Source organism: Perna viridis, chromosome 2 (genome assembly GCF_037379345.1).
Source record: "Perna viridis isolate PV_CMFRI_1.1 ecotype Kerala chromosome 2, ASM3737934v1, whole genome shotgun sequence".
Classification (NCBI taxonomy): domain Eukaryota; kingdom Metazoa; phylum Mollusca; class Bivalvia; order Mytilida; family Mytilidae; genus Perna; species Perna viridis.
Genome location: NC_142446.1, coordinates 42,654,517 through 42,666,955, shown reverse-complemented (window position 1 = coordinate 42,666,955; position 12,439 = coordinate 42,654,517). Strand labels below are relative to the sequence as shown.

General features: G+C 30.4%; 1 protein-coding gene across 33 annotated transcripts in view; it reads right to left on the bottom strand.

Annotated features, from left to right (window-relative positions):
• Positions 1–484: 484 nt before the first annotated feature.
• Positions 485–12,439, bottom strand: part of LOC148625171 (uncharacterized) — a 64,083-nt gene continuing 52,128 nt past the window's right edge. For 11 of the 33 annotated variants that reach the window (XM_088568498.1, XM_088568500.1, XM_088568504.1 and 8 more), the window contains 4 exons: positions 12,022–12,222; positions 9,897–9,953; positions 5,409–5,420; positions 485–2,924 (listed from right to left, as the gene is read on the bottom strand). In XM_088568498.1, the coding sequence (XP_088424624.1) occupies positions 2,737–2,924; positions 5,409–5,420; positions 9,897–9,953; positions 12,022–12,222 (458 nt within the window). In that variant the 3' untranslated portion in view covers positions 485–2,736. Of the gene's footprint in view, positions 2,925–4,526; positions 4,565–5,394; positions 5,421–6,166; positions 7,331–9,893; positions 9,954–10,612; positions 10,679–12,021; positions 12,223–12,439 lie in introns of those variants that run through there. The other 22 variants (XM_088568499.1, XM_088568505.1, XR_015919869.1 and 19 more) reach the window with 21 other exon arrangements.

Below are 12,439 nucleotides of genomic sequence, written 5' to 3'. Positions count from 1 at the left end.
GGAGTTAATGTAAATTATATCATTAACTTAAGCACATTACCAAGAGTTAGCCTGTGTTAATTTTTGCCATTTCCACATTGGACCAAAAAAAACATGATAAATGATATAGCAATGAAATAGCAATAAAATGTTTATCATTTTTTAAACCGAAAAAATTGATAGTCATGAATATGATCATTAATGGAATCCGCAAAAAACAGCTACCGTGAAAATTAATATGTGTATAGTATCATATGCCAGTGCCTTACATGTGTGTCAATATCTATGCTTTAGATGCTACTGAATGTGTAACAAAAGGCAGAAAAAATAGGAAATGTAGGATAACATTAAACACACATTTTTTTCTCTGGCCTAACTAAGGCTTCCTACAATTGTACTGAAAATATATAAATAGTCAGTCTTCTTAAAAAAAACAACAACAACAAATGTGAACAGTAAGGATAAACTGCTAAACCTGACTCAAAATTAAAAAAAAAAAACAACATTGAAAATTAAACATTTTATTGTTTTAGTTGATTTGGCATGATTTTATTAAATAATCAATAACTATATGTATGTGACTGTGAAGTTGATTTGGCATGATTTAATTAATACTCAATAACTATAATGTATGTGACTGTGATTGTGAAACTTGTTGACAATTTTATACAATATTGCTTATGTAAAGCACTTTATACCTTTTCCTTCTGTTTCATTTGTCTTACATTCTTGGAAACAAAAATCATGTACTGACTAATGTAGGGTCTTGAGAAAACATATTGGAGATTTGATAACAGAACTTATAACACTCTGTCATTTGGAACAAAATGCATTACATCTGATCAAATATGTAAGACCTCAGTGATTCTTTGTACTAAATATATGGAGCTTTCTATTCAGGCTCACAATCCATAAAGCATAATTTAAAGGTGAAATTTGTATAAAATTAATTAAGAGAATCCTTAAAGGTAAATATCCTGGTGTTGGAGATAAGCAGATAGATAGTAAAGACAATTCTTTGGTTTGAAGAAGTCAGTTGTTGATTAAGCAAATACAGTAGTGCTAAATTTATGTCTTTCAAAGGAATACCATAGAAAATAATATCATAAACTGTAGGTACAAGTACATTAATCAATACACAATACTGAATGTAAGGTTGTAAGATTGTCTGATATATTAACACTGCTTTTAGATTCCTCTTTAAGTTGATCAAATCTGTAAAGTTCAAAGTTCAAATTGATAGTTTTTTGTACAGGTTTTACTGGAACTCTATAGGATCAAATGTGGTGTTTCTTGCAGTATATTGAACTTGTATGACATTGTCATTTTTAAAGGTGATTCCATGTGCACAAGATGTACATAAAACATTGAAAACAGAAGAAAGGGTGAGTGAGTTTCTAGCAGTGAGATGTCTATCTATCATTGCTTCCATGCATTTGACATTAACAGCAATTGAAACAGAAGACCAGAAAAATTTTCTTTCAATCTGTTAGTGCTTTAAAAATTGTTTTTTAAATGATGGCAATTCTTATGGCTACTCTCAACCTTAATTCCTCAGTAAAATCTATTAATGATTTCATCATTGACTGTGCTAACATAACAAGCATATGCAAAAACACAATCCTGCAAAAAAGCAGAACAAATATTAAGCATTAACAAGAAAAAATATACAACAAAAAATCATACTTATCACAGACAAACATTAAAAATGAATCACAGAAAACAAATGGACGGACTTTATATACCAAAGAAAAATTGTAATATTCTATGACACATTAAAGAAAAGGTACAACTGTGGTATCCCATACAGTTGATATGGGGAGTGGTGTTGCTTAATATTGCAATCAAAATTGAACATGAAAGATTTTTGTTGAAACTGCATATCTAAAATCCATTTTTTCTCTGGAATGGCAGTAATAAATTCATAAAATAATTCCTGAATTTTAGAGTTTTTTTTTTTTTTTTATAAAATAGCTCCAAGAGAAAAAGCAGGTAGTAGTTTTATAAAAAAAAAATCACACTGATTGCTAAAATGCTTCAAGTTTCAAGGATAAATTAATCATAAAAAATGACCTTAAAAAAAAAGCAACAAATAGCCATAATTCAGTTTTACATAATATAAAATATATCAAACTTTTACTGAAGACTACAATTTTGTATACACTTACATATATACGAACCAGACTTACATGTCTTAATGTCATTCAACAATGTCTCTTAACCAATGTTTATATTCAGGATTTGAATTTTACATGTACAAGAAAACTATCACAGATCTGCTTTTGTTTTATAATATACAAATGTACAGAGAATAGAAACAATGAAAAGTTACATTAATTACCTCCCTTCCCTAACAATCTGTGCTCTATTCAAGGCCATTCGGGCCTACAGTCCAAGTTCTATTGAAATTAATTCTGAAAGAAGTTATTTAGTGGTTGTGTTAAAAAAAGACTGAATTTAAATAAATACTTCTAAGTATTTTCTCAAACTTTTAAGAAAGGAGTAAAATCATTTTTGACCTTAACACTAAAAAACTTTACAGGTAACATAATATAAAAATGGTTCAAACAAAAGGATAGATATGGCACTTTAAACCATTTTAGAAAAGAACCAGATGATTTCTACAAATAAATAATAGATCATTTCAGATGATAATGAAACTTGGTTCAATGATATTTAAATAAGGTCATTGTCACATAATGAAAAATAATGAGTAAAAAATGAATATTAATTGTTATAAAGCTATAGATCCCTATGTCATGAGTCTACAGTTTCTAACATTTTACTATCAGTTTCTAAAGTCAAATTTCTCGTCGAGTTTCTTGTTGCTCCGGCCCTAATCATCTGTTCCTCCCTCAGTACTTCATCATAAACGGCAGGTTCCACAAACACGAGTCCTGCTCTAGGTCTGAGATTTATACCATCATACTTTGGAGTCCAATTGGCTGCAAAGAGCAAGAGAACATAAATACATATCAAATAATTCTTGTCAAGTATATATATAGATTTTTGTCAAGTATATATATAGATTCTGCACTATTTATCAAATATATGCTTGTATAATACTTCATAAACGAATCATCTTCTTTTTTTTTTCCAATACACCATCAAAAAACAACTTTTGTGTATCCAAACCTGACAGGAAAATAATACAGATGTTCTATATTTTTCAAGAAAATTACATTAGTCAAAGTAACCTTCAGTGCCCTTTAACAGTTATAATACTGCAAGTTCAGAACGCTAATATTATCAGTTCATATACATTTACCTGTATGATCAAATCTAAGGCTGGTTAATAATAATGAAGTATGTGTGATAGTCGTTTTTCATATTTACAGCTAGTTTTACAAAGGGACATAACCAACCAACACCCAACAACCTGGTTACTGGTCTCATTGGGGAAAGGGAGAACGGTAAACATTTTTCTTTCACTTCAGAAAGTACCTAAATGGTTTGAAATAAGTTATTTACAAGTATCCAAGTATTTATCACGGCTCTAATAAATTGAATATTTGAATTTGAAGTCTACTGCTTTCCATTTCTCCAAATAGAAGTAAACCAGGCTGTTGGATGAAAAATTTGTAGAAAGTTACTCCCCTTTGCTTGAAAGTTTAAAAATGAAGCCAAAGTTGGGAATATGAAAAAGGACTATTATAGCATGGTGGGTTAGCTTAGATTAATCTGGAATCAAAAATATTGATTACAAGTACCATCACTTTTATCAACAAAAATCTGAGAGTGTATATAGAGTTTGATTTATACATGTATAACATAATCAATATAGAAAAAATCACATTTTGAAGAATGAATAAAGTTTACAACAGAAAAGGAAACATGCTTTAGTGTATTAGATATGCACATCTTTTTTCCAACACACATTTGAAGTGCACATGAGATCTGATCATGCTTGGAGTGCACATAATATCTGATCATGCTTGAGTGCACATATGGTATGATCATGCTTGAAGTTCAAGTATTATACAATCATACTTGAGGAACACATTCATGGCACAATGATGGAATGATGAAAAAAAAATATGATACTGAAGTATTTCATTTAAAAAAGGTTAATTAATTAAAACTTGTAAAAGAAAAATCTTCCCTACTATGAGACTACATCATGCTGTCCTAAAAAATGCTGAATCCGTCCTTGTTGGGTATGTATTTCCTTGTACTTCAATCTTTTCAGAGTCAAATAGTTTTAAGAAGTTATCACTTAAAAAAAAAGGCTTTGATTTCTATAATAGATATATGGCAAATAGATATGTAAAGGTTAATACATCAGAGAAAAAATTCAACAAAAAAACAAATCCTGCGATGAAAAATAATGAAATTGTGTATTTCTTGAGAACTGAAATGCTGGAAACATGTTGGCCCCAAAAAATTACTTTTAAAGATATATCTGTCAAATAAAAAAAAAAAAAAATTATCATTTTTATGAAAACCACAAATAACAATCTTTCCATTAACTGTGCAAAATGGCCTGCACCAAATGAATAAATATCTATACCCAACCAGGAACGTTTCCATAGAAATGTGTAACTTACTCAAAGGCGGACAAATTTCTTCAGTAAACGATATTTTCCTAAAATTTAGTATATACATAGTACATACATTGTATAATGTAAATAATCAGAAATGAATATGTATTTATTTAAAGATAAATGGCAATTTCACTATTTTACAGAGTTTCCATTTTTCATTTAATTAAACACTTTCCATTAAAGAAATATTAGTTAGAATCATCAAAAAAAAGGTACATGTATAAAGAAAATTGAAAGATATAAAAAGAGTATAACAGTAAGTGGAGTTAGGAATGAACCTTGAAATTTGCTTATTAATTTTGAAGAGATGATGGACTGGGGGCTTGAAATCTAGAATTAAGGGGACAATACCCAGGGCAAAAGTTAGCTGGTTGTTATATTATTCCCTTTCCCCTTGCTTCATCAGTTTAAGGTTAGAAGTTTGAAAATTGGGTTAGGAAAGAGCTAGGGAGTGATGGGGAAAGGACAAGGAATATAGGAACTGCACTGTCCCCCAAGAAAAAGGTCCACCCCAATAATAAATGTATATTCTTGACTTGAAAGTACTTTCATAGCATATCATATATAAATGTACCCATTTGCATGCAAAAACAATCTCCTTTGTCAAAGTGTAAAAACTTCCCTCTCCCTTGATGTCAGCAATCTGGACTAAATTGAATTCCATGAATTTTAATATTTCAATGAGATTTGAGTCACACGACAGCCAAAGAGCCTTGAGTCATTTTCTAAAGATTTGAAGTGCAAGTTCTTTTACCTGTGTTTATCATTATTTGTTATTCTCTATTATATCTACAAGCTACATTTTTCCACTAAAACCATAACTACAACTATTCATGCATATATTGGTATATTTTTTCTCTCTTTTTCTTACCAATCTGTACTAACCTTTATTATTATCTATTAAAATAAATAAATCCATATACTCTACTGCCTATAATAGCAAGCCATCCATTAATCTAAAGAACTATTTAGTTTGTGATACCTAAAGAGCAACCCCAATCCTAAGGAAGTACTGCAAATTCAGAATTTAATCCAGTATTGTCTTTCTTCAGTTTATAATTACTGTAAACCGTGAAATTTTTGCAGCAGTTTTATTTTCACTATTTTGCACAAAGGTCCATAATGCGAATATTAAAGTGTCGTGAATAGTTTCTTTGAAGAACATAACATTACAATTTGAAGAATGATCGTGAATTTGAAACTATGTGAAAGCAGATTTACAGCAGTAACTGTGCAAAAGAGACGGTGCAAAAATTTCCCAGTTTACTGTAACAAAATGGGTCAAGGACAGAAATGGCTGGGTAGTATATAAACAGGAAATAGAAGTGCCACACACCTGGAACTACATCCCACAATATAGGACCCATATATTGAAGTTGCATACCAATTATCTATTGGCTGTGATTTATAGTTGCCGATAACAATGTTACGAAAAAAATATTTCCCTGCCCACCAAGCCAACTTGCACAAGTGCTACCCAGCCAATAATATTTCCAAAAATGAAATCATATTTGAAAATTTTAGTTCACAACAAAATATGATTTTTTCGGAATAGATTCCTGTACATGTAGAAGCAAAAGACATACTTTACTTTCTGAATTTGCAGATAACCCATAAAAAGTAATTTGATCTATTTCTCATACCCTAAAGTAACATAATGATACTGCAAATCTTCAAGCCATCCATAACCTATACATATATCATATATATTTTACTAAAGTGCTAGTTTGGTAAACTCAAACATCCTACTGTGTCATGACTGAGTTATCTCCCATTTTGTGATTTTTAATGTCCTCTGATATACCTGCATGTAATTTGGGGTTAGATACAATTCTTTTTAAAGGAACCACTAATAGCATCCATGCTGACATTAAATATTGGATTATTCTTGTTTGAAAATAAACCTGACCAAATTTTCTCTTAAAAGTAGTGAGGTCTTGCCTGACACACCTCTGCTAGTTCCATTTTGTTATCCCTACACTATACTATTAAATACAGTGAAACCCATATTAACCATACCTAAATGAAAAGTAGGAACTGGTCTTTATCAGCCACAAGTACACTGATCATGTAGAAACCAAATAATTGAATAAATGTAATGAAATATCCAATCCAAAATGGACTTTAATCAGACAAGTTAAGTATCAGTCTTTTTAAGAATCATGCAAATTCTGTATAATGTAATACACCTCAGAAAAGGTTACATATTCTTATTTTTGTTATTAAGTTGCTTTATAGGTCTATATGATGAAATGTATAGTTATTCATTCCAATCTGTCTGCTCTTAGGAGATAATGTATTCTAGTGTCATTTACAGAATTATCTCCCTTAATTTTGAATTCTACAGTTAATTCTATATAATTTTTATCTCATATGAACATGGGTTATATGAAATATCTCATATTACTTTCTAATTACTATGACATTTTAAACAAAATATCCAAAATAAAAATATGTAGGCTTTCCAACCATGAATCACATTTTGCATGATTCTTGCCTGGAGTGCTTCTTAAATACTAATGCTTATAGTTTCCATTCAAGGAAAATATGGTTCCATCACAAAGTGGGATGATCATGTGGAATCCAAATATTTGACTATACATAATGAAATGTCTAATCTAAAAAGGACTTGCTTAAGACCAGTTTAATTGTAATGCTGAAAGTTTCCATTCACAGAAAATAGAGATCAATCCCAAAATGGAGATAACTCACTGGAAAAAAATGCACAAATAACTCAAATATAAGGAAAGACTGAAGAAAACTACAAAAACTTGTACATGACACATACCCTCAAGTTCGTAACAAGACTAAAGCATTAAACAAAACCTTCATCAGTAATGAACCCCAAGAAAATAATACTGTTATATTACAGTTTTAATGCAACTAATTTCAACAGATCTGAATTTTGATTATCGAAAGACATTTGTTTTTTAAACTAAAAATACTGTGAGCAAGCTCACAAAGAAAATACCCCTCGCTTCAAATGGACTAAGATATAAAACACTTGTTGGATTATCTCTTTTTGTCATCATCCAATAGCAATAATATTCCTTCATTCACATCTACATATTATACCAAACTTTTCTATTAAATTTCATAAAAATCTCTTCAGCGGTGAAGAAGGAGGCTTACAAGGCTTTAAATTTTAAAACCCTTAATTTTGATTATCTCCCATAAGACTCCTCGGACAGCAATTATATTGCTTCATGCACATCTACATATGATACCCAATCGCTCTACAAAATTTTATCAAAATCCCTTGTGCGGTTTAAGAGAAGTTGTGTTTTCAAGGTTTCGTCATGTAAAACCCTTAATTTGGTTTATCTCCATTAGGAGCCCTCTGACTGTAATTATATTCCTTCATGCACATCTATATATAATACCCAGCTATCCTATAAAATAACAACCAAATCCCGAGAGTGATAACGGAGGAGTTGCACTTATGAGGTTTTAACATGTAAAACCCTAAATTTGGATTATCTCTCTTAGGACACATTGTACAGTAATTACATTCCTGCATGCACACCTATATTTAATTACCAACCATTAATTACCATCCTATAAAATTTCATCAAAATTCCTAGAGCGGTGTAGGAGAAGGAAATTGGATTATCTCCCTTTGGAGTCCTCCAACAGTAATCATATTCTTTCATGCATACCTACATGATACCCAGCCATCCTAAAAAATTTCATAAAATCTCTTGAGCATTTTAGGAGGACTTCAGCTTACAAGAAATGTCGTCAGATGGACAGATGGATGGACAGACAGACGGGGTGATTCCTATATACCCAACCAACTTTGTTGGTGGCGGTATAAAAATCTTTAAAAGATGGAGTTTGTGTTTTCTTATAAAACTATTTTTAACATAATTCATTTTCACTAATGTTAAAAAAATAATTTCTGTAATTTTAACCCATACAAACATTATAATACTCCTTAATTATGAAAATTTCAAACACAACAAACACATGATACTGATGAACTTGTTCATAAACTGAATTTGATAATACTGGTACATGTATTGCATTTCAAATATTTTCTTTAGCTACTAAAGAAACCAAATTTAATCAAATGCTTAGGAAACAAAGTTTAATCAAATTAATCAGTTGAGCTAAATAATCTTAAAAGATTGGTTCAACAAATAAGAAATGGATAAAAACAATCAATTACATGCACAAGAAGTTCTCATACACTAAAATTAAGGAAAAATGTTTATTCAAATTTTGAATTTCTATTAAAGCATCTAGATACCCATAGAAACATCTTTAAGTCCATATATATTTTATGAACAAATCCATCTAATGTAAGAAATTATGCAACATACAATTAGCTACATGGTAAAATGATCACGATAGCAATTATTTAGTTTATGTACACTTTTTGCCTTTTTCAAGGTAATTAATAATTGACTGCAGTTAGAAAAACAAATTTCAACCACTATTGTAGACAAAGTAATGATTGTCTAACTAGAAGACTTTATTCTACATAATCATCTACACACAGCATAGCCACCAGAGTAAAATCTAGGGAGAGAAATTTCTTTCAATAAAAACATGCCTAATAAGCCCAAAGACAAAATAAAAGTCCTTGAATTTAGAAATTGATGTACATGTATAATCAAAAGATAGAAGACCTCATATGATAATTTTGAAGGATGTTTTTTTTTCAATGGAAACTAACAACAGTTTATGACCAAGTGAAAAAAGACCCTAGAAAAATGTGTTGAGACAACATTTACATCTTAGCTAGAAGATAAAAAATGTCAAATTTATCATAAGTTTCATGATTCAATAATCCCTATCTTCACAAAACTGTAGCTAATTAATGGGGTGCAATGGTTGAAAGTGCCCTCCCCCTTGAACATAATATCTCCAAAAAGTAAAGAACTATTAAAAATGGCAAAAATTTTCATGTATTTTTAATATTTTAATCTTCATTTTCTTTTAGAAAGATGTCTATGCCTCACCCCTAGTGCATTTAAGCTGGGGTGCTTCAGAAGTTCATACCTGTGATTTTTTTTAAGTGCATGGCCACCCCCACACCAATTCTGAAGTCCCGCCTATAGCTTTGTTTTATGAATAAATGCATAAACATGAATCTTATCCTGAGATGTTGCTGGCAAACAGGCAAATGTATAGACTTGTTAATTACATGTACCTATAACCCATAGACTTCAAACTTCCTTTGTGTAGCGTAAAAAAGCAAAAATTCTTAAAACCTTCAAAGACATTTTTCGGAAGCCTCACAAAATATAGTTGACAGTTTCTTTTATTAATGAAATCATCTGAAAGGCAAAAAATATACATGAACCGAAATGAACTGCCATTTTGTAAACTATGGAGGTTAGTTTGTGAAGGCAGTGCTAAGTATACCTGGTAGAACACTCGAAGGTCGAACGTGTGATCGTGATTTTCGTGCGCTCATTTTAGCTGCAAACACAAATAGATTGTATTGTTAGTATGTTTCAGATAATATATTGTTAAGTGCTGAGGAAAGTTGAAGAAATAATAAAGTTGAAATAAGGTTTAAAATTATAACAAAAGCTTAGTATATATCATTTGGACATAGTTTAATTCAGTTAAACACTGCCAGTATGTTTCTGAAAATAGTCTTCATGGTTCATGTTGAATTTGTAATTAGTATATATTATATATATTCCATATACCAGTAGTATGCACAATGTGGTATAAACATGTAAAAAGGAGAAATCAAAATGAAGAAGATATTTGGAAGAAAATGTGAAAAATAAATAAATAAAAAGATCTGTGGTTTACTCAAAATAAACCAAAAACATTAAATTAGTCACTCAGACTTTATTGCCCAACAAGATTAGAAATCACATGTCCTGACAGGGTTAAAAATCTACATTTAATACACTTAAAAAACACATTTCAAGGGTACTCAAAAGAAAGATCCCTCGCTCATTTCTTGATTATCAACAGTGTAAAGCTGCATATATTAAGCTTAAGCATATATTTTTTACCTATTTCATAAGCATATATATTACAAAAAACTTAATATTCTGCAATTTACTACATGTACTTTGTGAAGCATATCTCTACTGCTGGCAAGTAAATATCTCATATACCTAATAATAATTGAAGGCTGTGGCAAATATAGCTCTGTCACTAGGAATGACTTCGGTCAACATAAACTATGGAGAGAAATGTGGGTCATCTTTTTATTTCATTGAATATATATATATATATGATTATGTGAAAAAGTGTGAAGCAAATGCCATTTCTTGCTTTTTTTCCTATGTCTGATTCCATTAATGTTGAGCTTTACTTTATTTTAAAGATATTTATTGATATAATTTAATTCATTAAAAATGTCCATGATATTTGTGAATAAAAAATTACAATAGAAAAGTTTAATAAGAATTTAAGATTTGATTTTAAAGTAAGAAGTAAGATGGTGTGATTTGGCACAAAATATGTCAATTTTACTAACTAATGACTGATTTTATAGATATCATGCATTCCTATGACTAAGACCAACTAAAAGTAATTCCTTGGTTCATGGACCCTCCCATGTTTTTTTGTTGGTATGTCATTATCCATTTTCATTGCCATATTAAAAAAATGAGAAAAAAAACACTTCCCAACATTATTTTTTTTCTGTTTTTAAATAATGTAAAAAGAACCCAAATCAGTATTTTGGGGTAATAAAGCAGGCCACTTTCTCTCACCGGTTTTCCTGAAAAATGGCTCAAAAACCAAGAAATTAACTTTGAATGGCCAAAAGCTATGTATATATAGAATATCATTAGATGCAGAAAATATTTACTGCGCAGTAGAGACTATATACTAAACAAGCATAAAAAGTACTATTTGTGACTCATTTACAAAAACAATATTGAATATCTACACTACATATACAGAATCTTGGTCTATTTACATGTATGTATAAGCAGTGAAGCTGTGATAAATATCACAGAACAAAATGTGATCAAATGCTGTAGTTCCTATCCTATGTAAATACATTTGTATCTCCTACATAATGCTTGAAGTTTACACAATTATCTTCTCATCCATCTTCTCAATAAGTTTACAAGGGCATAAATACAATACATTGGGTAATTTTTGATGGTGTGAAACTTTGTAATTCTTTCTATAAGAAAAGGCTTTTACATTTAAAAGGCCAAAAAATTATGTATCTCGGAACTTGTTGAAAAGTTTGCTTTTACTGGTAAGGAAAAAAATATCAGTAAGTTTTCATTTTTTTGTTGAAGATCATATCATGAATATAGGAAAAATTACCCCATCCTTCCTTCACAATAATAAATTGGAGACTAAACATAAATTGGTATATCCCAGGCTAAATTCTTACTAAACAACAGTCCATGTAATTTTTTTTATTTAAAAATTCTTTAAAAACCAAACAAACATTGGCACATAACCCTTTCTTTCGTGTAAACTTCAATACATTTTCTGCAAAACAACCATATTTGGTCATTCATGCCGTTAAGATTAAAGCTGACTAAAACATGCATACCAAATGAGTGACCCTCGAGGTCAGTCTTTACCCTTCTCATCCCAAACTCTGTCATGTGAACCTCAAGTTCTTGATCTACAGGTCGTGACCTTGACCCAGATATTGATGAGGCCATTGACTTTGGTCTGGAAGTAGACCTTGAGGAATTCATTGTTGGTTTAGGAGTTGAAGTCTTGTTTGGTTGACCCCTCTTTGAAACAGCTATAAAATCACACAAACAATAAAATATAAACAATAGAACTAGCAACATGGGCAATGTTCTGAATGTATTTTACTTTAGATCTATTCAAATAGTTTTTTTTTCTTTCTCTCCAACAGATGGATGATTGGCCACACCAGTCAAGAACTAAACTGTACATGTACTATATTAAAACAATGATTCTTACCCTACCAGTGCACCTGGTCCATGCTTCCAGTT